At 45.1% G+C, this 23,959-nt stretch overlaps 3 protein-coding genes across 4 annotated transcripts; 2 read left to right on the top strand and 1 right to left on the bottom strand.

Moving 5' to 3' along the window:
* Nucleotides 1-388: 388 nt before the first annotated feature.
* LOC112270576 lies at nucleotides 389-2,202 on the top strand. The gene is made up of 2 exons (XM_024458302.1): nucleotides 389-1,297; nucleotides 1,388-2,202. Exons 1-2 carry the CDS (start codon nucleotides 600-602, stop codon nucleotides 1,992-1,994), a joined length of 1,305 nt encoding a protein of 434 aa, XP_024314070.1. The 5' UTR covers nucleotides 389-599; the 3' UTR covers nucleotides 1,995-2,202.
* Nucleotides 2,203-3,135: 933 nt separating this feature from the next.
* On the top strand, nucleotides 3,136-4,464 carry LOC100827778 (salicylic acid-binding protein 2). Its single transcript, XM_003569143.4, has one exon. The coding sequence runs from the start codon at nucleotides 3,158-3,160 to the stop codon at nucleotides 4,175-4,177; it is 1,020 nt and encodes a 339-aa protein (XP_003569191.2). The 5' UTR covers nucleotides 3,136-3,157; the 3' UTR covers nucleotides 4,178-4,464.
* Nucleotides 4,465-13,661: 9,197 nt separating this feature from the next.
* Nucleotides 13,662-15,992, bottom strand: LOC100826962 (protein NRT1/ PTR FAMILY 6.2). Of its 2 annotated transcripts, none has more exons than XM_003566729.4 (2): nucleotides 15,711-15,992; nucleotides 13,662-15,571 (listed from the first exon to the last, which is right to left on the bottom strand). In XM_003566729.4, the coding sequence occupies exons 1-2, from the start codon at nucleotides 15,846-15,848 to the stop codon at nucleotides 13,826-13,828; spliced, it is 1,884 nt and encodes a 627-aa protein (XP_003566777.2). In that variant the 5' UTR covers nucleotides 15,849-15,992; the 3' UTR covers nucleotides 13,662-13,825. The 2 variants fall into 2 exon arrangements, with proteins under 2 accessions (XP_003566777.2, XP_024315877.1); XM_024460109.1 differs by having other exon boundaries at nucleotides 13,662-15,595; nucleotides 15,711-15,830.
* Between the last annotated feature and the right edge of the window lie 7,967 nt (nucleotides 15,993-23,959).

The following is a 23,959-nucleotide window of genomic DNA, read 5'->3' as shown; positions in this document are numbered from 1 at the left end:
AGTCTAGATCCAATTTCGAGGAATAACAAGAAAAATGAATTAATCGCAATCTCCCCTTGGGGAAAGTTAGAGCACGCGTGATCGGGTCTAGCACGGGCCACATGGCAGCTAGTGTTTAGATCTGACACTTATTTATGAACGAAGGGACTACATGTTGGGTAAGATAGTGTCAAATGGGGTTTCCGCAAAACAAACAACCAATCCATGGACCCGTTGCAGACGTGGTTAGTTATCTTCAAAATTTGAGTAATTATCAAAAAAATAAAATCCATGGAAGAACAGAAACGGATTACAACTCTGTTTTCAGGGAAACATGAAAACAGGAAACTGAAAAATGTCATATCTTGTACGAATCGGATAGTTGAGGCGGAAGATTTTGCCGTGCACGAGTCGGATGCGGTACCTATAGACTCCTACATAGGTAGGTTTGGATCGACGTCTTACCATATATATACATACATACATGGGGTGACGGAGATTGATCGATTCTGCCATCAATCACGCGTTCCGAGCCGCCTTCCTAACGAAACGACCTACTTGACCGTACGTCTTCTTCCTCGATTTGATCTCCTCACAAACCGACGGGGGAGGGTGTCGACATGGACATGGAGCACCCCGACATGCTGGAGGAAATACTCCGGCACCTACCGCCGCGCGTCCTCGCCGCCGCCCGCTGCGTCTGCAAGGCCTGGCGCGCTACCGTCGACCACCACCGTCTGCTGCGCGTGGACCTGCTCCCTCTCTCGCTCGACGCCGTCATCTACGACGTAAACCACATAGCGCCCCCGAAGCTCTTCGCCCGCCGCTCCACGACACGATACATCACCAGCAGGCTCGACTACCTCGACAACCGGCCAGGCTACGCCGAGTTCACCGGCGAGATGGCAGACTACTGCAATGGCCTCTTCTTGACTCTGAACGGCAAGGTGGTCAATCCGGCCACACGGCAGTGGGCGTCGTTGCCCTGGATAGAGTGCGGACGCTGCGACAAGAGCAACCGCTACCTCGTCTATGACCCCACCGTCTCGCCACATTATGAGGTGTTCTACATCCCACGTATCCCTAACGATGCGGCGTGCAGGGCGGAGTGGCCACCTTCGACGTATGTCATGCAGGTTTTCTCCTCCAAGACGAATTGTTGGAGGGACAAGTCATTTGTACGAGAAGGAGATGCTGCAGGAACGATCGCTGATGTGAAATCACATTGGAGATCTGATGCGAATATGTACTACGCCGCTTACTGGCAGAGGTCGCTCTACGTTCCTTCTAGGCATACAAACGGTGGTTTTATTTTGAGGTATTATACTCACACTTACACACCCAAAGATTAGTACATTATCATTGCTATTTGGCATCCAATCTTTGATGTTGATTTGCTTTTTTGCAGAATAAACTTATCGAATGATAAGTACAAAGTAATTATGCTGCCAAAACGAGGCAAAGGTTTACTAGAGCGTATAGGAAAATCAAGGAAAGGGGTCTATTGTGTACTGGATGTCGATGGCCTATCCACATATCAGATTTGGTTTCTTTCTGAATCACGTGGTGTGATAGACTGGGTTTTGAATAACGAAATCAACTTTGAGACAGCATGGAGAATATATCCCTCTAAGGATATTGACAGTGGACCATGGATCTCACAGTCACTTGATCAGGCGGAATTATTGTTGAAAAATGACGTCAACCTTAAAGTCGTATGTGAATACAACGCGGCACTATCCAAAGATGGGTTTGAATGGGAGTCTAATGATGGAAGTGTTGTTACCACTATGGACTGTCCGAAAGCTTCGAATAATTATTTTTTGTGCCTGGGATTTCATCCTTACAAAGAAATCGCCCTTTTTCATAATGATTATAGAAGCATGACATTTGCTTATTATTTCAATAGCTCAAAGGTTAGATACTTGGGAATAATGGAGCATATGTATTCCGATCTGGAGATTTCTTTTGCATACGCACCCTGTTGGATGATGGACTTACCAGGAAGCAACTGATGAATGCCAAGTTGTATGCCTGTTAGGTTTGCAGTCAATGCCAAACTTCTCATTGTATCTTTAATAAATATATCCCTTTTATCGGATCGGAGGTAGTATTGGTTTTCATATGGGTTGTGACACACAACTTACGTACCGACCTACCTGATTGTAACACATATACAAGTAATGGTGTATTGGTGTATCTGAAAGAACAAGGAGGACACACGGTGGCACCCGAAATACTAATATATACTACTACCTTTAGGATTTCCCACGAGAAAAAAATATTGTCTTCAGAAATGTTTTATTAGCGGCTGGTTTTCGAGTGATATCATGGCACCACCTATAATACAACGACCATGAGTACATAAACTAAGGCCTCAGCCTAATCCGTATGGGATGTGGAAGTTATCATGATAAAAAAGATTAGACCACAACAGTTAGATCACAGATAATGACCTGTATTTTAATCCAAACTATATCGGAAATTGCAAGAGCACAAAGGAAAACTAAAAGCAGAAGAGAGCGTACACAATGACCAAACCAATCAGCAATTTAAATGTACAATTTTCAAACGAAAAAAGAACAACATACAAGAGTCATCAAGTATCAATAAAAATCGCCAGCGTGGCATTCTTTACCTAGGGCCGTAGTTAACTTTAGGTATAGGTATAGTTTACTTCACAATTATATTTAAATGTAAATTGTCTTTATTTAGGATTACACTGTTTGCAACTTTACTTTACCTTAAAAAGAGAAATCATCTCTAGGTAAAGAGTTTTGTCCTAGAAAAAACTGTGATTTCTAGTAGTGTATGTGCCATGGTCATCATTTTTTTTTTCAATTCACAAGGGGAAATTTTGGTACAAAATCTCGCCGAACAGCATGCTATCTACGTATGCCTGTAACGAACACTCCGTAACGAACCAAGCCGGCCTTCATTGACGAGCTTAACTTACCGAGCCTTAACAAGTGAAGTGGCTCAATCTCAACCACGAACGACCCTGCCCCACGCACACCAGTATCGAAACGGCCGGCCGCAATGCCGTCGCCGATCTTGCTTGAGTTGCTAGACCTGTGCACGTGGAGCAGACACCAGCGGGGAGCTCAGCCTCATAATTTTGGTTGATCGGAAATTCGTCTCTGTAGGCCGGTTCATCGACCCCTTGTTCGCATCCTGCATGTGCAGCAAACTTTGTTTGACCCGGCGCAAAAGTACGAATTCCGTCAACGAGCGTACATCAGCCGTGACAATACTTCACTCGGGCTCATCAACAAAGAGAGGCGTACCACCAACACCAAAGGAGAGTTCCACCAGAACGAAGCCGCTTAAGCAGGCAGGCAGGCAGCCCATACCAGAGTACCAGACTAGCTACCAGAGCAGAGGAGCGCCCGGCGGCCCGGCCATGTCGTCCTCGTCCATGCTGCCGGCAGCCGCGACCGCGGCCTCGAAGCGGCTGATCCTGGTGCACGGCACGGGCCACGGCGGCTGGTGCTGGTACAAGGTGGCCACGCTGCTCCGCGCCGCGGGCCACCGCGTGGACGCGCCGGACATGGCCGCCTCCGGGGCCGACGCGCGCCCGCTCCGGGACGCGCCCACCTTCGAGGACTACTCGCGCCCGCTCCTCGACGCCCTCCGAGCCCTTCCCCCGGGCGAAAAGGCGGTGCTCGTCGGCCACAGCTTCGGCGGGATGAGCGTGGCGCTGGCCGCCGAGGAGTTTCCCGACAAGGTGGCCGCGGCCGTGTTCCTCACGGCCTTCATGCCGGACTGCGCACACCCGCGCACGCACACCATCGAGGCGCTCCCCGCGGGGCTGGACTGGATGGACAGCGTGACGGACGAAGGGCACGCCCCGCCGTCCGTGTTCCTCGGGCCGCAGTTCCTGCGGAGGATGCTGTACCAGCTCTGCCCGGAGGAGGATTATACTCTGTCGCAGAGCCTGGCCAGGGTGAGCTCCTACTACGTGGCCGACCAGCGGCGCCGGCCGCCGTTCAGCGCGGACCGGTACGGCGCCGTGAGCAAGGTGTACGTGGTCGCCAAGCAGGACCTGGCCATGGTGGAGCAGTACCAGAGGCAGATGATCGCTAGCGTCCCCGTGGCGGAGGTCAGGGAGATGGCTGGAGCTGACCACATGGCCATGCTCTCGGCGCCCGAGGTGCTGGCGGGACACCTCGCCGACATCGCCAACACCTACGCTTGATTCTATTGCTGAGCCTATGTCCCCCCGAGACGACTCTGTTTTTACACTGCTGCTGCATCATCGTCCAATGTCATATTATCCTTGTTTTGATCTTAATAAAAAATAATCAATCATGCATTTCTGTATCAGAAAAGACTTGTGACTAGTTAGTCATGTAAGCGTGCACGGGGTGCAATGTACGATTCACTGTCTTCTCCAACTCGGTGAATCAAGCAGCCCATGTACTCAACCATTCCAACACTGTAGAAAGAAATATAAAGAACAAGCAGCGTTCGCAATTGCAAGCACGCATAACCCAAAGAGTGGATATAAAGATTAACAAAACATAGGGGCGAGAGCACTATGCTTAATCAATCTTAAAGCAATGGCGCTCCTCCGGCTTCGTTGGGTGGATCAAGAGGCCCAGGAGGACGGTTTTCCTCTCACTCCGACCGGACCGGCGGCGTGATGGAGATGGTCGTCGGCATGCTGCAGATGAGCCTGGTTCGGGCGGTTCAAATGTTGGTTCAGTGACCTCTGACGAGGTGGCCCCAACAGCCAGCTTGCAGCAGTCTGAGGAATCTTTACAGCACCTTGGTTCGACCGTGCCTACTGAAGTAACTAAAGCTTCGTTGATCGTAGAGAATATCATGGTTTTAAATAGGGGACCATGACATTTAGCGCTGGTCCTCTCTAGACGCTATAGCGCGTGTTATTTCAAATAGTGTTTTGCAAAATAAATAAATCAAATATAGTCCAAAATTAAAGGTTTCAGTATAACAACATATTAAAAAGTTCTCCAATCATTTACGAGACCAAGTCAATGACATAAACATAGATTTGAAGCATAATTAAAGCACTGGAGGTGTCGCCGTTGGTGGCGGGCTGGAGGAAAGGTGGCCTGTTGCGAGCTGGAGGAAGAAGTTGTCGCCCTCGCTGCCAGTCACGAGTCGTAGGATCTGCCGCCTCTGTCCTCATGGTGGAGCCGTTTAGGTCTGACAGACTAAAATAAGAGATTTTGAGGCTGGTCTTTAGGCCGGCATGGTACTATTTGAATTTTGGATGCTAAATTATTTAGCGACGCTATAGCAAATAGCGTTTAGCGCCATTTAGTGTGCTAATAGCGAGAATAGCGGCATAGCGAGAAAAATTGCTTAAACGTAGCGTCGAGTGTCCAGATATGCTATAAGGACGCTATAGCGAGAAAATAGCGTGTTATTTAAAACCGCTACAGATGGAAACCTTCCCTTTGTGTGAAAGAAGTGATGTGTAGAACTTCATGGAGGTGGACGGTGGACCCAATGCGTGACGAGCTCTCCTGCTATGCGTGCCTGGCTGCAAAGGAGACTACTTTTGCTGAAGACTTCAACGCTGGCTTGTCAATTGATCTGATGCGGCCAGCGGAAAAGGAGGCTGTTTTTGCTGAGGGATTTAATGCTTCCCTTTCATATGATACGATGGAGCTGCTCCTTTCAGTTACTTTGTCCTCGTGCCTTGATTGGTGTTCTCAGCTTGCTCGTCTGAATATAGATCCTGCTCTGCACCTTGTGACCTCTTTCTCAGCTGGGCCAATGGTGCCTCTGGAGCTTTTCATGGGATCGGTTGTTGGGCCTCCTGTTTCGGTTACGCACCTTGAAAGAGATCACTGACCACACTCAGAAAGCTGCTCTTCTAAAAAATCATTTCATGTCACTAATCGGTGCAGTGCAGCCCAGAACCTTTGATGTTAATTGGGAAAATTTTCAGCTTCCAAGAATCAACCTTACCAGCCTCGAAGCTCCCTTCTCCATTGATGAATTGACTAAAGCAATTTCTGACATCCATGCTGATAAGGCTCCTGGCCCCGATGGATTTGTCGGTGCCTTTTACAAGAACTGTGCTGATATCATTGCTCCTGACCTTCTTTTGGCTCCGAATCAAGTGATGAACCTGCAGGGTTGGAATTGGCATCTGTTAAACTCAGCTAATATTGTGTTAATTCTGAAGAAGAATGATGCTGTGTCTCCTTGGGATTGCAGACCGGTTAGCCTTATGCACAGTGTGGCTAAGATTTTGGGCAAGATGTTGGCTTCCCGATTAGCGCTAGAGTTTCTGAAATTAGTTTCGACCTGCCAAAGTGCTTTCATTAAAGGAAGATCCATTCATGACAATTTCCTTTTCGTTCAAAATGTGATCAAGGATGCCATAAGAAAGAAAAACATCTTTCATCTTCTTAAAATTGGATTTTGCCAAGGCTTTTGACTCCATTCATTGGGACTTCCTTCTTGAAGTGATGAGGAATTTTGGTTTTGGATCCAGATGGACTGACCTTATCTCCATTATGCTATCGACATCCATGTCCAAGATCTTATTAAATGGCTCGCCGAGAGATTCTCTAAACCACCGAAGGGGGCTAAGGCAAGTGACCCGCTTGCCCCAATGCTTTTTATTCTTGCTCTTGAACCGCTGCATAGACTATTTGCTAAAGCTACTGAGATGGGCATTCTCTCCCCTGTTGGTCGAAGACATGTTGAAATGAGATGTAGTCTATATGCTGATGATGCAGCCCTTTTCTTGAACCCAGTAAAAAGTGAAATGAATGCAGTAATTCAGATTCTTGCTTGGTTTGGTCAATTGTCGGGGCTGACTATAAATCCTTCGAAGTGTGTTGCCTATCCGATTTGCTGCGAGGCAGAAATTTTTCAGCATGTTATTGAGGATTTTGGTGGATCTTCTGCTCATCTCTGCTGCCGGTATCTTGGACTCCCTTTGAGTGCTAGAAGAGTCGAATTTCAACCTCTTATTGACAAGATGGTTGGCAGATTGAAACCTTGGAAGGAAAAGCTTATTTTGGTTAACTCTGTCCTCACCTCGTTGGCCACTTATTTTCTAACAACTTTTACTCCTTCGGCCGGGCTATAAAGAAACTGGACAAAATAAGAAGAAGTTTTCTTTGGTGTGGTGAAGAAAATGCAAATGGAGGGAAATGCTTGGTAGATTGGTCCACGGTTTGTGCTCCTAAGGATATGGGAGGGATGGGAACTAAAAACCTTGAGAAATTCAGTCGTGCTCTTAGATTGAGATGGTTATTGCTCAACTGGCAGAATGATGATAGGCCATGGAAGGGAATGAATGTTCCCTGTGATGATGTGGATCGCTCTCTTTTTGCAGCCTGCACTGAAATTCAAATTTGAAATGGTTTGAATTTTTTTATTTGGAAAGATCGTTGGCTCAATGGTACCTCCCCTCAAGAGATGGCAGTGGCACCATCCCTTTTCTCTTTAGCTCGAAGGAAGAACATTTTGGTGGCTAAGGCTTTTATTAATGGAAGATGGATGAAGGGTCTTCAGAGAATTAACACCAGTGATCAGATTGTATCTTTTGTTCGGTTGTGGACTCAGATTAATTTGATTTTGCTGACGGCCACCCCTGATTCGATCACTTGGAAAGCCTATTCAGATGGAAAATACTTGTATGCAGACCTGTTGGATCTGCATACAAGATGCAATTTGTTGGAAGGATTCACAAGCCGGAATTGAATAGAATATGGACATCTAAGTGTGAAGGAAAAAAATCAGATTCTTCTTATGGCTCCTATTGCTGAACCGATTATGGACTGCAGACAGACTTCATTCTCGTAGATGGCCCCATGATGATCTTTGTTGTTTTTGTGATCAAAAAATTGAATCTGCTCCGCACATTATGCTGTCTTGCACTTTTGCAAAACAAGTTTGGTTTAATATGAAGACAAATTGCGAAAATGCCTTCTCCATTGCATCAAGATCAAATTCTTTGAAAATATGGTGGAGAAAGCTGCTGAGGTTGGGAAAAAGCAAAGAATCTTCAAATACTATAACCGTGGCTGCTTATACTGTTTGGAATATTTGGAAGGAAAGAAATAGGGGCATCTTCAACAAGGAATCTCTCTCGGCTGCTGCTGTTGTATCGTTAATTAAGAGTGATAGTTGCCTCTTCAGGGAGGCTGTTAGGCAGGAGCAGAACTTCTTGCTGGGGAGCTTTGGGTTCCCTCTTCCTGTTTTCTTCTTCTTTTCGTTTTTCTCTATCATGTACAGTTTTCCCCCTACTTAATGAATCGCAGTGAAATCTGCTTGCCCGTCAAAAAAGATTTGATAAGCTATTACTGTTAAAAGAAGATACTAGTACATTCATGTTGTCTTGGTATTGTAGAAACCATTTCTAACCAAATAGAAAAACGTGCATATGTATTGTCCATCTTCAAACTTAGTTATAAACAATGGAGCAAAAAAGAGCTAACAATCGAAACTTTGTTTACTTGCTCGTAATTTTTGTGTCATGATGAGCTACCATTGCAGGTTCATGGCTTCCCGACTTGATAATAGTGAAAACAAACTGAATGTACCTAGTTATCAAAAAGACAACAACTGTTTGTTACTCCATTATATCAAATATTTTCATGTTCCCTTTTCCTCCAAAACTATTTAGCAGGGAAGTACACAACTACAAAGCAGTTATTAGTCACGTCACTTATTTTGGGACAGAGGGAGTATGAAGGAATCTTAAATATTGAGAAATATACAATAGAAAGTTACTATGAAGGACACATATACGTGCAAAGCAGCCATTGTTCATTTCATCGAGAAACTGGAGAGCACAAACAAATTGGAGATCACTATAACTGTTGCATTCTCAAAAATATAATAAAATAAGTTCGATTACCTGATTGCATGGTGAAGTTATGATTTGATGAATCAGTTTAGGTTTGTTTACCTTTAATGTCAAGGCTTCATGGTTGGATCAGCAGCCCTTGTGCACCTTGTCATCATCAGATTCAGACCTGAATTCACCTGATGATCATTACGATCATTGCAATCAGCTCTGTGGGGTGCCAGTGCCAGAGAAAAGAAACTGCATAAACATTTGGACTAAAGAACTTTACTTTGTCACACATATCAATTTCTTTTATCTACTAGACCAAGAAAACCAATTCCAGGCCTTAGTTCGGATTGTGGATTATCTGTTGTTGTATCGTTAATTAAGAGTGATCAGAATTGCTCTGTCCCTAACAAAAGGTTGAGGACAAATAATGTGAGAAATGAAGGACTAAACATGAGGCACTCTTTACATTCCAAACAAGTTACAACTGGATCATCATCTAAGCTTGGGATATATATCGAAGGTCCTTCAGGTAAACACACCATGACGATGAAAAAACTGGACAATGAAAATAAGGCAAATGGGAGACAATGCATGCAGGCATCGAGCACACTACTAAAGATGAACTGCATGCAGGTTGATGGAAAAAGGAGAAACTGTTTGACAAAGGTAGCTCACAATCTGTATGCTTTACTACCTTTTTCTCAAACAACGACGTGCCATTTTCATTAAGAAGAAAGCGCAAGAAGCGCAATGGTTTACTACCTGATGCAGTCATGCTTACGACATACTCCCTCCTTTTCTCAATACATACATATTAGCATTCGTTAAGACAAGGTTTGACCAAGAATAACTTTGTTAATATTTGTTTTTATGACATGGAAATTAGATGCTTCCCGGTTTTTGCGATGTAGCGACTTCAATGGCTTCCTCGAATGAATGAAACAAAAGAACCACCACTGTCGGGTCATTTTCATTCAGAAGCTGACCATGTCACCTGATGATTCTACCGCTAGAGATGTAAATCAGGAAATGTGTGCCAAGAAGTTATGAAGGTAAATGATGTTCTCGCGCCTTTTGCATCACCCTTTTTTTTGCGGGGAGTCAAGACGCATCACATTCAATTTATAGTACGCATCCATTTTCCTTGGAAATATAAATGCAGTCTTCTTATTTGTTTGTTTCATGTAACTTGTCTAGACACGGGTTAAGAGCTGGATGGTTGATAACTGCAATGAAGTTGCATATCCCAGTTTAATTATTTCCCAAAACAGTAAGTTCTTGTTACAGTAACTTGTGCTACACAAGATTAAACTAACTAACTATAATGTAAACTTCATTAGCTAATCAGAGCATTGCTGATCGTCCACATGGTGAAGCCAATTCAATAAGACAATGGCCAAGTGATTATGAGGTCCCAATTTCTCGGAAAATAGGGTCATCTTTATGTGCACAACAAGGCCTCAAGGTTGAACTCGTGTGCCTAGACAATGATGATGTGCCACTGCCATGTTACCCGGTTTTAGGGATGCAACCACTTCAACGGCTTATTGGAATGAATGTAAAAAAAGAAGCATCAAAATCATATCATTTTCGATCAGAAACTCAGCCAATGGCACATGGTTCTACAGCTAGAGTTGGAAATCAGGGAAGCTGTCCAAAAGTCAAAAAGGTACATGATTCTAGTGCCTGTTGCATTACATTTGATCTTTATTATGTCATTCATTTTCCTTTCAGATTGCTATGCAGTCTTCCTGTTTACTATGTTTCTTGCTAAATCACCTCAACACACGTTAAGTGCTGGGTGGCTGATAACTGCAATGAAGTTGTAGATACCAGTTTAGTTACTTCCAGAAACGGTACGTCCTTGTTTCAATTGTTTGCATTACACTGATTAAACCTGTCTAACTAGACAAAAATCTTCATCAGCTAAACAGAGCATTGTTGATCAATTGCATGGTGAAGCCAATTCAATGAGATAACGGTCAAGAGATTCTGAGGTCCCAATTTCTCAGAAAATAGGGCCATCTTCATCGACTCAACAGGGTGTTAAGGTTGACCTCTTGTGCATGGAAATGCTTACTAGTAGCTGCTCGTGCTGTTCTTACCGTTACTGACTTACTGCCAACTTGCTTCAGTTTCTTTCATCGAAGAAAATGGAAGTACCCGAGCGACATCAAAAGACCTCTGATGCAGTAAGGCCATTTTCCTGTAGCTCATTCGATTTATGTAAAATTGGCTCTAGGAGACTGCAGAACTGAGGTGTTTTCTAGGAAGACGTCAAAATCGTTAATTCATGATTTGGTAGAACATAACACACTCGCTTATAAAGTATTATCTTCAAATTTTGAAGAGGTAGAGGATTATATGGAAGTCCTTAAAAAACTCTTAAAAACTCCCATTTGCCAATGATATCTCACTAAGACTTTATTTTCACTATTCTTCCTCCTGAATTTTTAAATGATAATATGATGACAGGTATGTACGGTTGCAAGTGGGCTCCCACCTAAGTCCCACTTCTTTGTTCAATTTTTCAATTTTAGTTCAAATTTTGAGCCAAGATTTTGAACTAGCAAATACCAAATGAACTAGAAATGGGACTTAAGTGAGAGCAAACTTGCAACCCTGTAGGTATGTAGTACTCCCTCCGTCCAACAAATGATGTCTCAACTTTGACTAAATTTGAATGCATCTATACAGTAAGTCATGTCTAGATACATTCAAATTTTGACAAACTTAAGACATCTTTTGTTGGACGGAGGGAGTAACAAATATTTATTAATGTAAATGATTTTCTGTGGTGATGGTGGCTCCACCTTGCGGATTGACTGTTCTTCTTTGGATGAATCCATGTATGTATATCCACGAGCCTTTCAGGGTTTCCGGAACCATATGATTACCTGTGGCTTGTTGTGATAGGGTGTGAATTTTGTATGCAATTTCCAAATTTAAGGATAACTAGTTGTGCACAATAGATTTCACATGGTTGTTGTTGTTGAAGTCTATAAATGGATTGCCTAGTCATTTCCATCAGATCGGTCTTTTGGTTGCGTTAGCTAGTGCGCCAAGCTTGACATGGTATCAGAGCCAAAGGTCTCAAGTTCGAATCCTGGCTTTCGCAATATTTCCTACAAAATTGTTGTTGCCCCCTCCGTCCGCGTATTGGCCTCTTGAGCCATACCTCTGAGTTTACACGTGTCGACTTGTCTTCCCCGTCACACGTGAGGGGGGTGGGGGTGGGGGGTGTTGAAGTGTATAAGTGGATTGCCTTTCCCCGTCACACGTGGGGGGGGGGGGGTGAAGTGTATAAGTGGATTGCTTTTCCCCGTCACACTTGAGGAGGGTGTTGAAGTGTATAGGTGAATTGCCTGACCCTTTCCATCAAATCGGTCTTTTGGTTGCATTGGCTAGTGCGTGAAGCATGATAGTTGCAGTATGTAATTAAGTGAATTATAAAATGTCAAATAACTCATGTATATTCGCAACTCACACTACTTTATCTTATTTCAGAATATTTATGATATCGATTGTGAACTGTTGCAACTTGGCTAGTTACCAAACTATTATAGTGTTCGTCAGTAAATTGTTTATTTTCTAGTATCCTTTGTTTACGAAACACCAAGCATTTACAGTGTCCTCGTCCACTCACCAACCAAACACACCTTAGATGTCTTCTGTCTAATCTAATATCATGTCAACTGTAACTGTCTGTTGATGATGTGTGTACAGATGGCGGTGGTGAACAACATAGCAGACATTTGTCCCATGGAGGAAGCACACTGCAATTTGCAGATCATTATGAACTGTAAGCATTGCTGAAACTCAGAAAGTAGTTTGTGGACCATTAATACTATTGTGTCTGACCAGAAGGATGTCTTTTGACAGCCAAGAAGATTGTGAATGGATTACGCAGTAAATTTAGCCCCTCGCCGCAGCATCTTATGGGCCATGAAATGCCAATTACCTGGAAATCAGCAGGGCCATCTTCATTTGGGCATCCAGGTATGACATGCGATCTATCGGCATTTATGCCAGCACCTAACAACACTAATCCCTCAAAACTCATTACAAGTTCATTTATACTGAGACCCCACGCCAGAGTGGAAGTCTTGACAAGGTTGCCGCAGAATCCACACTTCAGCAAACTGATGCCGGATTGTCACCCGGAATTTCGGGAAGGAAATGCAGTGGGGCTCATGATATCTTTTGCCAATTTGGCAAGCATACAAAACATGCGAATTCAGGATGACGATCAAGTTTTCCATAGGAAATGAGTAGCCTCTCAGAGCTGGAAGAGAATGGGTTCGAGGTTGGCGCCCTGAGGTCACGCCTCGAAAACCTGCTCTGTATCAAGAATCACCAGATGGATCTCAAGGGCAAGAAGGAAATCCTGGAACAGGATATACTTGAGAAGGAAGGAGCCTACAACGGAGTAGATCAACAGCTGACCATGCTGGATATTGGAATCAGGGAGCTGAAGGAGATGCTTTTAAATGCCCAAGAGAAGAAAGCATTGCTCGTGGAGCAGAGGGCAGCAAAAGGTTCAGAGATTGCTGAGCTCCAAGTGGACGCTCGTCGAGCTGAGGAGTCATTCATGTCTGCGGAGCGCGATTTCAGCCATGCTGCTGCTGCGCCGTGGTAAGCATTGCTTGCTGACAATAGAGCTTTTGTCTTGGTCTTTGCTACGTCACTCTGGCCTATATGATTTGCTGATGTACTACGGACTCAATGCGTTAGAACTTCTGAAAATACTACGGGACTCAGTATGAAGTTTAGGATATGACGAATTGCAATTTGCCATGTGAATTGGCTAGAAGGCCGGGTATGTCTACGTCAGTTCACATTTTTTTTTAACTCTCTACGTCAGTTCACATTTATTGCAGGAGCAATGGAGAATGTTGTTATACTGATTTCCTTCTTATTTCCAATGAACTGGAGGGGAAACAAGTTTAACATTATCAAATTACATGGAAGCTGCACGCCGTACGTACACCCGAGATCCATACGCACGCCAAGCTAGGAGTATGACTGAAAGTAACTGCAGCAACTAGCTAGCTAGCATTTCTCGTCGGCGGCCGTAGCAGCAGGGTCCGCCTTGCTGCTGCCGGCGGCCGGCGTGGCCCACATGGCGCACAGGAGGTAGGCTGCGAGGTTGACTGCGCCGAGCACGGCGAGGAGCCAGTAGAAGTAGTCTAGGCGGCTGTGGTTGATGGTGTCACCGAGCCACGTGGTGGCGCCCTTGACGAGCGAGACGAGCGCGCTGCTGAGGAAGAAGCCGAGGGAGAGCGTGGCGAGGAAGAGGCCTGTGCTCATGGTCTTCATGCCCTTGGGCGACCGCGTGATGAAGAAGTCGAGCTGCCCCGTGTAGATGAAGGCCTCGCCCGCGCCCACCAGCAGGAACTGCGGGATCAGCATGAACACGCTGATCGGTAGCACTGCCGTGTCGGTGGACGCGGCTGCGGCGACGGCGAGGCGCTTCTTCTCGCAGACGGCGGCGGCGGCCATGCCGGCGATGGAGAGGGCGAGGCCGATGCCGATCTTCTCGAGGCTGGTGAACCCCTGGCGTCCGGTGAGGATCCGGCAGAGCGGGATGAAGATGCGGTCGTAGAGGGCGAGGGTGAGCATGATGGCGCCGACGAAGAAGACGGTGAGCGAAGCAGCTGGGATCTCGAAGCTGCCCACCATGCGGCGGTCCATGGTGGTGGCCTGTTCCACGGAGAAGGTGATCATCTGCGCGTAGATGGTCCAGAAGAGGATGGTGGTCGCCCACACGGGCATCAGCCTCGCCACCATCTTCACCTCCTCCACGCGTGACACCGAGCACAGCTTCCACGGGTTCGGCGCCTGCCGCCCGACCGTGCCGATCTCGTTGTCCTCCTCGCCGGCCATCACGGCCGCCGCGTCCAGGCACAGGAACTGGGCCGTGTGTGGGATCCTCTCATCTTCTTGCCGGTCCTCGTAGAGCGCGGCGGCAGCGAGAGGCCCCCGCTTGATCGGCCCGCGCTTCCGGGCCGCAGCGACGAGCACCTGGAGGATGTGCACGATGGGGCTCCCGGCGCTCCGCTTGTAGCGATACCTCCTGGTGCCGGAGAGGAAGACGGCGACGGCCAGGAGCATGCAGGCCGAGCAGATGCCGTAGGCCCAGCTCCGGCCCACGTGGTCCTGGACGTAGACGAGGACCGTGACGGCCATGAGCGTGCCCAGGCTGATGAAGAAGAAGAAGCGGTTGAAGAAGTGCCCCATGGCGGCGCGCTCCTGGTCGTCCCGCTCGTCGAACTGGTCCGTGCCGAACCCGGACACGCTCGACTTGAGCCCGCCGGTGCCCAGCGCGATGAGGTACAGGCACGCGTAGAGGACGCCCATCTGCAGCCCCGTCGCCGCCTCCCCCGGCCCCGGCCGCAGCTGCCGCACCGTCGTCGAAACCGCCAGGAGCCCCGTGCCGAGTGCTTGGAGGAGGGCGAAGATGGCGATGGTGAGGAAGCGGCCGAGGAAGGAGTCGGCGAGGAAGCCGCCGAGGAGGCAGAGGAGGAAGGAGGTGCCCATGAAGTCGGTGACTACGTTGGCGGACTCGGCGCTGGGAAGGTGCATCGTGTCCGTCAGGTAAGTCACCAGGTTCACGGCGATGCCCATCGTCGCCAGGCGCTCGCACAGCTCGATCCCGAGCACCAGCGCCGCCGCCACCCAGCTGCCCGTGCGAGAACGGTCGGCCGGGCAACCATGGTAGTCCACCGCGTCGTGCACCAGGTTGCCGTTGCCGGCCCCGATCCACGACGGCCTAGCCCCAGTCTCCATTTTCTCTTCCTGCATGCATGCAAGTGTAGCTTACTACACTATCGAATTAATAACGACCGATCGCCACTATTATAATTACTGAAATAATTACTCTAGCATATGGCACTATGCAATTCTTAATTGACAAGAACATCCAGCGATCACGAACCATATTTATGCTATAGCTTGTGGTCGAGCCAAGTAAAGAAAGATGTTGGTGGATCGATCCTCTTGGAGAAGAAGAATATAATGCTAGGAGAAGAAGGAGATTGCTGGCCCTTGCTTGCTCGATCGACGACCTCGCCATCTTCCCTTTTATAGGCGGCAGGACGTGCACTGAGTGGACTCAAAGCCTGGATGGGTCTTTCCATCTCGATCTCCTGGTGGGGGCTGGTCACACACAACACAATAATGTACATCCATATCATTATTTTATTCCAGTGTTGGATGGTCACGAGAGGAGGACTGCTGATCCCCTGAGACGTGGAAACTAAGGAATGTGAGCTGCGATGAGAAGAGAGATATCCGATGATATGATGAGGGAGTTGAGTTCACAATCACAGGAGATGTTCTAGGAGCTTCAACAGCATCCGCAACGCCATGGGGCCCTTCCTTCCCACTAACGACCGCAATAATGCAACATAGCATGCAGGGAGGAGAGGGAGATCGATGCATGACTAGCTCTTTTATTTTCTTTCTTTCAGAAAGAGAAATAGAGAACATGCAGATTAAAGCTACCAGCTGCGCACGTGTGAAGATCAGGAGGGAGAAATTAAAGGAACAAAGGATCACGGGGTTGATCTCGTTTGTCTATCAGCCTTGTCTTTTCTGATTTTCCAGAATCTGCTGTAAGTATAAATGGGAGGGAATTCTCTTCTTCTAAACAGCTAGAGAGTTGCTCGTGCTCCTGCTTTTTCCCGGAAAAAAATTTTCTCCATCCAACAAAGGATGTCTCAACTTTGACTAAATTTAAATGCATATCTATATGCTAAGTCATGTCTAGATACATCCAAATTTTGATAAACTTGAGACATCTTTTGTTGGACAGTGTTTGCCGGGGTACGTACAATATCTGTTGGTCCAAGGTTTTTGATTACCTGGCAGCACTTTTGGTTACTGGTCCTCCGGAACATGGTTTATTTTACCGAAACTCCATCCAGCATACTATGGTTGTATTTTTAGAATTGAATTCGCAAAAAAATCATATTCTATAGAGTAAATTTCACCGAAACATAGTTTTTGAGTCATTCTTCTCATGGAGCCACAAATTTTGCTAATTTGCTCGAAAAACCACATTTGCGTATGATTGTCTCTAGTTCCCAAAATAACTGTTTAAGCCATTTTGACAGGTTTTTTTTACATATGGGTCTCGCATCTTAGGTGCCACGTCGGCCAAGAGCCGACCCTAATGACTTAGTGATGTATGAGATGGTTAGCATGGACTTTTGGCCGACGTGGCACGTATAATGATTGTGTGCATCAACAGATGAAGAGGCCGAAAGGGTCGCCTTCTTTTCGGAAAGAAGCCAGGGTAGCTTTTTGCAGTGATAACAAATTTGATGTATATTTAATTACACGCCGAATAGAGTATAGGCTTTTCTATAACTTCTATTATGAGTGGGGGCTTGGAAAAATAAGCACATCACAATTCACAACACATTTACCATAGATTGAGAAGCTTAATTATATTTGTCGTCGTTGTATTGCCTCTAAAACAGCGCTAATTACTGACAATTAGTTGCTGATACAGTGTTACTCTTCCTGTCCACCATGATCGTCTTCTTCCTCTGGCCATCTATCATTCTTTTGGAGGGAGCTGGGAGGCGCCCCCACCACGTATGATAAAAGGCAGCCTCCTTTTGCATCTCCTCCTCTAGTTTGCATCGATCTCTCGCCTTTAATTTGCACAAGCCTAACATTTCTTTTCGTCATTATGCCTGGTCCTCCATTTTCCGTGTGTTACAAGCCCATGCAGTGTAATTAATATAGTTACATGTATAGGCAGGCTAGCTATATTCCAGACCTTTCTATTCGTTATGACTACTCGCGGAATCTTTTCTTGTCAAAACTCGGTAAAATGTAGCTATGGAATCTTGCCCTCTTGATGCTGACAAGTAGTCAAATTCAAGCCCTCCAATCTACACCCGAAATCCTAGATTGCCATGCATCACCTACATGGTATCATAGTAATCATAGCTAGCCTCATAGATTGACCAAAACCATTGTTAAGAGAAAAACTATGCATTTATATATACCTCGATGCTCTTCTGGGTGCACGAGGCTGGAGGTCACACTTCAGTCAGACCGGCTGATGGCATGTTGCTACCTAGACTTCATGAGGCTAACAAAGTGCACAAACCATCCTTTTTGAAAAAAACATATATCCTAAAGCGAGCAACCCTTCCAGTTCTATTATCTCCGTCTCCCTATATAAGAGGTACGCACGTATTTCTAATCATCAATTTGATTAACAAATATGTATTATATTGTACAAAAGGTGTACCATTAAATTCATTATTGAACGAACTTTTTAATGATATAAATGTTTAATCATGTAGTTTACATTTTCTTAGTTAAATTGATGATCTAAGAATACATGCGTGTCTATAGTGGGCCGGTGGTAGCATCTCTCTTAGGGCATACTCCCTCCATTTCACAAAGATTGGCGTATTTCGTTTCGTTAAGACAAGCTTTTGACAAGAATTACTCTATTAATATGTAAGTTATACGATACGAAACCATGATCATTAGCAAGAACTTTTAAAGATAAATCCATTGATATAAATTTTATGTATGAAAAAACACATATCAATAGAGTTTTCATTGGTCAAAGTCTTGTCTTAACAAAACGAAATACGCCAACTTTTGTGAAATGGAGGGAGTATTCAACAACAAAAGACATGAACTGGTACTTAGCCTTCCTCTTCTTCTCCTACTTATTTTCTCTCTCTTCAATCAATTATTCAACAAAGCACCTTTTTCAGTTTGGACCCACAGACATACTCTTCTCTCCATTAAACTAGCTTTTTTCATTCTTGGTCCTAGAGCCAATGTGCATGTTACTTACCATTACTTCACTTTTTGTTCCACCTCAGTCAAAAAAAATAAGAGAGACTACTAGTACACATAGAGAGAGTAATTAATGCTCGTGCCCGCGCGCAAAACGAAAAAATCGTATGCTTAACAAAAGTGGCCATCAAGGGACGAGTGTATACCATCTATATCTGTTCACAAATTAGTGGCCGGCCGTGAGGTACTTGCCGGTAGCTAGCTACCTACCTATATATGAGCTGCATACATCATGTGGAGATCGACCAATGAACAGTTTGCACCAATCGACCTGCATTTGCATACCTTCCGATTTCCATAAAAGCTTATATGCTGGGTAATTGGATTTGGACCTAACCATCTGTCTGTCTCAAAGAGGAGCGAAAAGTGATTGCAAGAGAACGGAGAGAAGCTTGGAGAGTTGAAACTGTAAGCTAGCTTGGTCGTCATACACGTGGCAGAGTGTTTCATTAGGCCAGGGGAAACACGTACGCAGGGCATACCCGATCTATACAAGCGGAGTCATTCATGTATTCATGTGTGTACTGCTTTTCCTCTCGATCTCAGTATATAGTCAGCACTGCGGAGTTAAGCTGGGAACTAAACCTGACTGACCGCTCTCGTCTGACCACCTGTTAGCCCATATATATGTTCATTTCACCCTCGTGGAAGAGAGAAAAAAGTGGCCAAAACGACCGTGCGCGCACTCGCCACTGCTTGTTTGCATCCCTACCCCCGTGAATAGCGTGGTGTTGGCCAGCGAGACTGCAAATTCATATCGACACGGAACAAGGTTAGTCCTCCTACTAGTAGTCTGGTAACCAAATTGACGGACAAGGTTCTTCTCCCTACAATACACATCTAAAAAGGACGGCCATGAATCTTCACATTGCCGGTTACTTGCCAAGGCAGCAGGGAGACTGCCACCAACGGCTAGGCGGAGTAGTAGAACAGACAGACAGCGGTGGCGAACACCCCTGTTACTAGCACAGAGCACTATCTAGAGAGGTTCCGTGTTTGTATTTCATAGAGGGTACCCGCAGCAACGCTGCGGAAGCTGTTAAAATAAATGCATAATGGATGATTAAATTAACTAAAACTAGTGGCAGAAAGTGTAATAGTATTTTTTATTTTACATTAAAACAATAAATATAATCCTATGAAGTGTGTGACAAAATGATGTATAAAAAGAGAAAAACTTTCCAAAAAAATTATTGCATTGATGAGATGGTATGGTTTGAATCGATAGACTAATGCAAAAAAGTGAATGAATACATGCATTGGCTAAAAAAATGACTTGATAAGGTCGCATGCATGGCAATATGGCGGGCTTTGGTGAGATGGCATGCTTGCGTATTGAGAGACATTATGTAGTGGGATCTTCTATTCAGATATAGAAGATATATTTAGTTTTTTGTCGCTTTATATTTTTTTAAGTACTTGTATTTTTCAGTTATATGTTTTCTGTTTTAAGCTTCTGCTCACTCTATTCCTAAATATAAGAAGTCATATCTTTGTTCTAAATAAAAAAAATTAGGTTTGACAAAGGTTATAGAAAAATCTACCAACATCTCAACTCCAAATTAGTTTTATTATATTCATCATTATAGATATTTTCATAGTGTACTTATTCCATATCGTATATCTTCATTGCTTTTTCCATAAACTTGGTAAAATTTGAGTAAGTTTGACTTAGAACAAATATATGACTTCTTGCATTGGGAGCGGAGGGAGTACTTACTATTGCGCTAATATTAATTTAGTATTAACTTTTATTTTATTTTCTATTTTACCAACTATTCATTGATTTTTTTCCACAGTTTTTTTATCAATTCTATTGCTTTTCATATCTTCCTTGTTATTTTTTCATTATTTTTCTGCATAGACTTTTTGTTATTTTCTCAACGTCTTTCAATGGTTTCTATTCAAAAAAATTATTTTTATTTTGTTTTACTGCTCTTTTTTGTTTTTTGTTAGTTTGTCATCAGGTTCTTCCAAACTATCTTCGCGAGGACATACTAGATAGGGTATGAATGTATGGAGAAGGATGCTATAGACTACTACAACGATGTATGCATGTAGTAGACAACTAATGACAAAAATGGCAAAAAATGTAGTTTATAAAACTGAATTGGGGAAGAAGTGTAGATAATATATGCAGTAAAAAACACTATAAAATATAGTACTCACTAAGATTAGTGTCACTATGTGCAATAGTATGGAATGCAGTAAACAACAACAAGGCTGTCAAAATATACCTATCCAGGATCTACTTTTGAAAATCTTATTGCAGCAAAGTTAATCATGAAAAAGAAATTATGATTTGGGTGCTTGAATCTGAACAAAAATTCTTTTTGAAGTTTTGAAACCATCTTAAATGATAACTGAATAGTAGTCCAAAAAGCGGTGTTTCTCACCATACCAGGATTAAGTATTCAAAACATGTGGATGTAGGGTCTGTGGCGGATCCAGCTTTTTAATATTGGGTGAGGCAAACACTGATTTTTGATATTGGATGGGGCAAATACACTACGATTCTATTTTTCTTAATAAATTTTACTTTAAAAATCCGAGAATTTTACAAATCACCTGGCTGTGTCCGCCCCTGTGCAGGGATATCAAAAACCGAATAACCAACAAGAACAGGAGAATTAAGAACCAATAAGGAGCAATACAACAAGACGGAACATCATGTACATGTCTCCTAGACCTTCAATAAAATGAAAAACCACCCTCAACACCAAAAGATTCCAAACCTATCTTTCAAAGTCGGGGCAAGATAGAGTGGAGTAATTAAAGTGTCGGTGGAGATTAGGCCTCAAACCATGCTGATCGCAAGGGCGGAAGGTTTGAAACCCTAGGCAGCGGAGGTTCAAACTTTGGGTTGGTGGATCTTTCTTTTTTAACAACCATGAATTATGTTCCAAATATATCCAAAGGTTTTACATTAAATAGACTTCTTGAAAATTATGTTGACTCTGGTTTGGACAAATTCATAATCATGTTGGATCAACTTGACGAGATAAGATCAACTGAGGTTTCTGTTTTCCATTACTATTAGAGTTCAGAAAGTCTACTTTTGGTCAACTCTACAGACTTACATCAAAGTTAATCTTTATAGATTTGGGTAAAACACTGATTTAGCTATCTTAATTGGTTAACTTGTGACAACACAACTGGAAATTCAGGCAGCACTAAATGAGCGATTAATTTATGGAAAGATTGCATTGCAAACTGACTAGCATATAGGTATATTCTTTCCCTGTCCTTGGCAGCAACCTTTGAACTTTTAACACATGAATGGCACCTGTCACTGCCAACTGCAAAGGAGTAGTCACATCTGCCTGATGATGAGCATGTAGTGAACTTGTTTATAGAAGACTTCTCACTACTCAAAGAGTGGGAAGAAAAAAAGGTAATGTGGATAGATGGCACCACCTTGTCATGATCAAGATCAGATCAGTGTGAGACAAATCACCAAAAGCAATGGTGGCAGAGGGCTCTCATTGGGATCAGAACAAATAAAAGATATATGTGTGCATGTATTTGACATATGTGTATGCATACGCTTTGACTCTTTCTGATTATTGTTATTCCACCGGGCCCAGCAGCTAGCTAGCCCTCCCTCATCGTTTGGTGACTGCCTGACTGGCGTACATGTATGTGTTGGCGGCCATTTTGTGGGGCAGGATAGTTATCAGTTATCTGCATGCACACATTAGGCTTGATAATCATGTTATATATGACTCAGCTGGGAAGGCATTAGCTAGGTTGGTAGCCAGAGAGATCGATCGGGAGAAAAGGTACAAGGATAAGGCAGCAGCACCATGGTGCACCTGCATGTCTCTGCTTCTTGGTTCCCTCCTTTTCAGCTGAGAATTAATATTGTGCTCTGTAGCTTCGATCTCAGATGCGTACATAATTACATACTCTACTAACATACCCATGTGAGATATATATATCTCGGGTGATGCATGTACCTGGCTCCCGTGCGAGCCCCATGGACCACAAATATATTCGCCCCTGCCTAATCTGTGTTTTTTGCTGTGTCGTCGCGACTGGAGGATTCCAATTGGGATCGATCGCGAGTAATTGCTTTCGACCAAGACATGCTGTAAGGAAGAGTGCGATTCCTTGCCACAAGAATTAAACGCCTTGCATTTCTAATATTGATGAGTTGCTGCTCCCTTCTTCTTCTTTGGGTTTGATCGAGAGAGTCAAAGATCTTTACTTCCTTTTTAGGTGAATGGGAGAGGAGATCCCTATCTTTATCCGTGCAGTTTTCCACGCTTTGTTTTAAAACATTGTGACTTGAAGATTTTGTAAAGGCCAGGGTTCGATCACGGCTTAAAAAAAAGTTCCGATTTTACCCTTTCATGTACGGGGTTAACTAGGCCAACCCCCGCATAGCAACAAAAAGGATGACATTTTGTGTGTGTTAATTCTAGCGAGTCCGATGGAAGACGACATGTTTTTTTTCCCATGAGGTTAGAGCATCTCCAGCCGGGCTCCCTAAAGCACCCCCACCCCCCCCCCCCCCCCAAAGACCAAATGGGGGCGCTGCCGCCGAAAACACACCCACTCCCCCAATTGTATAAAGTAGCCGGCGCTCCCATGGCCGCACCATACTCGCAGGGGGGGGGGGGTCGATCGGCGGCGCCGGCTGAAGCCGAAAAGCAAGGCAGGCCACCCCAGTCGGCGAGATAGTACAAATTTCCCTCCAAATTTTCGTAGCCCCCACTTTTCCCTCCACTTCCCCCCTCCTGGTCCTGCCATTTCCCCCCATTCTCCACAGACACCGCCGCCGCCACCCCAAAGCACCTCGCTTCGCCCCGCCGTCGCCGCTCCAAAACCATGGCGCCGAAGAGGTACGCAGTGCCTCGTCCCAAGGCGCCCGGCGACGCAGCGCCGAAGAGATCGAGGGCAGAGCGTCTACTTGGGATGAGCGCCGCCGACTGCGTCGCGGATTGCAACCGTCGCGCAGTCAAGAACGCCGCCCCCCGAGGTCGGGAGAAGAAAGCCAAGGAAAGGAATGCTGTCCTGGCCCGATAGATGGACGCGCAGAGGGTCGCGGCCTCCGCGCAGATGGCCGCGACCATGGCCGGCAGGGTGGCGCCGCTGGCTCATTCCGGCCAATACTGGAGCGGCGGCAGCCAAGGGAGCTCATCGTCGTCACCGTCATCGTCGAGCATTTCTCCATTGTCGCCCCATATGCCCCATGAAAACCATGGGATTGCCACGCCATCACTCTCGCGGTTCTCGCCGAACTACCCCGACACCGATCCACTCAACGACTTCAACCCGAACACCTTCGCCGAGGATTCACATGGTGGCTTCAACCCCAACAACTTCGCCTCGCCTCCTTTGTGG

Source organism: Brachypodium distachyon, chromosome 2, assembly GCF_000005505.3.
Source record: "Brachypodium distachyon strain Bd21 chromosome 2, Brachypodium_distachyon_v3.0, whole genome shotgun sequence".
In the NCBI taxonomy this organism is placed as follows: Eukaryota; Viridiplantae; Streptophyta; class Magnoliopsida; order Poales; family Poaceae; genus Brachypodium; species Brachypodium distachyon.
The sequence above is the reverse complement of the archived record's forward strand: the minus strand, read 5'-3'. Positions and strand labels throughout refer to the sequence as shown.

Coding starts and splice junctions, on each gene's coding strand:
- LOC100827778 (XM_003569143.4), top strand. CDS start 3,158: ATGTGCAGCAAACTTTGTTTGACCCGGCGCAAAAGTACGAATTCCGTC.
- LOC112270576 (XM_024458302.1), top strand. CDS start 600: ATGGACATGGAGCACCCCGACATGCTGGAGGAAATACTCCGGCACCTA. Junction 1,298..1,387: donor AACGGTGGTTTTATTTTGAG/GTATTATACTCA, acceptor GCTTTTTTGCAG/AATAAACTTATCGAATGATA.
- LOC100826962 (XM_003566729.4), bottom strand. CDS start 15,848: ATGGCGAGGTCGTCGATCGAGCAAGCAAGGGCCAGCAATCTCCTTCTT. Junction 15,572..15,710: donor CAAGCTATAGCATAAATATG/GTTCGTGATCGC, acceptor GCATGCATGCAG/GAAGAGAAAATGGAGACTGG.